Raw genomic sequence first — 2,262 nt, forward strand, 5'->3', positions numbered from 1 at the left:
GGCCGGGCCGCGGGCTCCTCCTCCTCCTGCAGCAGCCGCTCCGCCTGCCGCTGCGCCTCCTGCAGCAGCTCCAGCTCCTGCAGCTTCCGCTCCTTCTCCTCCTGCAGTTGCTGCAGCCGCAGCAGCTCCTCCTCCTTGGCCACCCGGCGCCGCTCCCGCTGCTCCCGCTGCTCGCGCCGTTTCTGCTTCAGGTCCTTATGCAGGGACTTCTTCCCCTCGGCCTGCAGCCGGATCGCCATCTGGATGGCTGCCGAGGAGCGGGAGCGGGTCAGTCGGATCCTCGCACACGGCCCGAAAGGGGCCTTAGGAGTTTCCCAAGTCCACTCTCCAACCTCCCGCTGGACAAAGTATTAGCACCCCCTTTTCACAGAGGAGGCGCCTAAGGACCAGCCAGACCCAAGCCACCTAGCGAGCACTCACCAGCTGTCCACTCCTGGCGCTGGCGCGTGTCTGAGGCGCTCATCTCATACGTGCGGGTGGCTGTCTTCACACAGAACATGCAGCGCTTTCCGTCGCGGTCTGGCAGCACCTGGGACAGGGTAGGTGGCCGCAGCCAGGCTAGCCTCACTGGGTCAGGGCCACACCTGCCCCAAGGATGCTCCAGCTCAAGCCCGTAGCCCTCCTGGCTATCTTCCCTGGGGACCCCACTCTGCCAGGAGCCTGCATGGCTTGCATCATAAGTTATGGGGGACTTATGTCCCCACAACTCTGTAGCCTTTGCTCTTTGAAGGCTAGGTGGGTGCATTTTCATCTTGTTATTATTTCACGGGGCCCAGTACATAGTCGCCACTCAGTGTTTATGCAGATCACGCTTGAACACTGCCAGTAACAGGGTCCTCACTATCCATGACAACGCACTTCGACATAGCCCTGCTTGTTAAGAGTTAATTCATTCATTCCGCAGATATTTTTGGAGTGCCTACTGAGTGCCACTCACTGCTCGAGGGGTTGGGATACTAAGGTGTGCCTAACAGACCAAATCTCTGCCTCCATTAAGCTTACATTCTGTGGAAAATAATAGCTACCACATTCTAGAGTCTGTACTAACGTTTTATATGCATCATTATCTTCACTCCACCTGTACAGCCTTGCCAGGCAGGCATTATTAGCTCCACTTTACAGAGGAGGAAACTGAGGCACTAAGAGCTCCAGGATTGTCCACCTCACACTGTTAGTCTGTTAGTGATGAGGCTGGGACTTCTGCATAGATCCGCATTCCTTTACACAGTAACACCTTATGTGACAAAATTAGACGGATCCTAGGATGGCTGTAATTTTTTTAAATGAAAAACAACTGTTGGTAAGGAAATGGAGAAATTGGGATCCTCACACACCGTTAGGGATATTATCCAGCCTTAAAAAAGAATGAAATTCTGATATATTTGACAACATAGATGAAGCCTGAAAACATTTCTAAGTGAAAGAAACCAGACACAAAGGGACAAATATGGTATGATTCTATTTATGTAAGATACCTAGAAAAGGCAAATTCATAGAGACAGAAAGCAGAATAGAGGTTACTAGGAGCTGGGGTCAGGGAGTATGAGGAGTTATTGCTTGGTGGGTACAGAGTTTCTGTTTGGGGTGATGAAAAAGTTTTGGAAATAGATAGTGGTGATGGTTGTACAATATTGTGAGTGTAGATTATTCCCCATGATCAGATGGGATTCATCCCAGGGATGCAAGGATGGTTCAACATGCACAAGTCAATATGCATGACACAGAGTAACAGAACCGAGAGCAAAAACCATATGATCATTTCAATAGACCCTGAAAAAGCTTTCTAAAAAAATTCAACATTGTGTTATGATAAAAGCCCTAAAAAAATTGGGTATAGAAGGAACATACCTTAAAATAATAAAAGCTATCTATGACAAACTCACAGCTAACGTTGTAATAAATGGAGAAAAATTGAAAGCCTTTCCTCTAAGATCTGGAAAAACACAAGGAGGCCCACTTTTACCACTTTTATTCAACGTAATATTGGGAGTTCTGGCCAAAGCAATTAAGCAAGACAAGGATATGAACGGCATCCAAACTGGAAATGAAGAAGTCACATTAGCCTTGTTTGCAGATGGCATGGTCTTATACTTAGAAAAATCTAAAGACTCCATGGGGCGTGGCAGCTTACACTTGTAATCCTAACACTTTGAGAAGCTGAAGTGGTTGAATTGCTTGAGGCCAGGAGTTTGAGACAAGCCTGGGTAATACAATGAGATCCTGTCTCTCTCTTAAAAAAAAAAAAAAAAAGGCCGGGCACGG

The 2,262-nt window shown here is 48.1% G+C and overlaps 1 protein-coding gene across 1 annotated transcript in view; it reads right to left on the reverse strand.

The window, feature by feature from the left end:
• The window catches only part of DEF6 (differentially expressed in FDCP 6 homolog (mouse)), a 28,552-nt gene that overhangs the window by 6,710 nt on the left and 19,580 nt on the right, over positions 1–2,262 (reverse strand). The window contains exons 6-7 of the mRNA XM_011945525.1: positions 421–529; positions 4–247 (exon numbers count right to left, since the gene is read on the reverse strand). Coding sequence (XP_011800915.1) covers positions 4–247; positions 421–529 — 353 coding nt within the window. The remainder of the gene's footprint in view (positions 1–3; positions 248–420; positions 530–2,262) is intronic.

Source organism: Colobus angolensis, unplaced genomic scaffold, assembly GCF_000951035.1.
Source record: "Colobus angolensis palliatus isolate OR3802 unplaced genomic scaffold, Cang.pa_1.0 Scaffold24, whole genome shotgun sequence".
NCBI lineage: Eukaryota > Metazoa > Chordata > Mammalia > Primates > Cercopithecidae > Colobus > Colobus angolensis.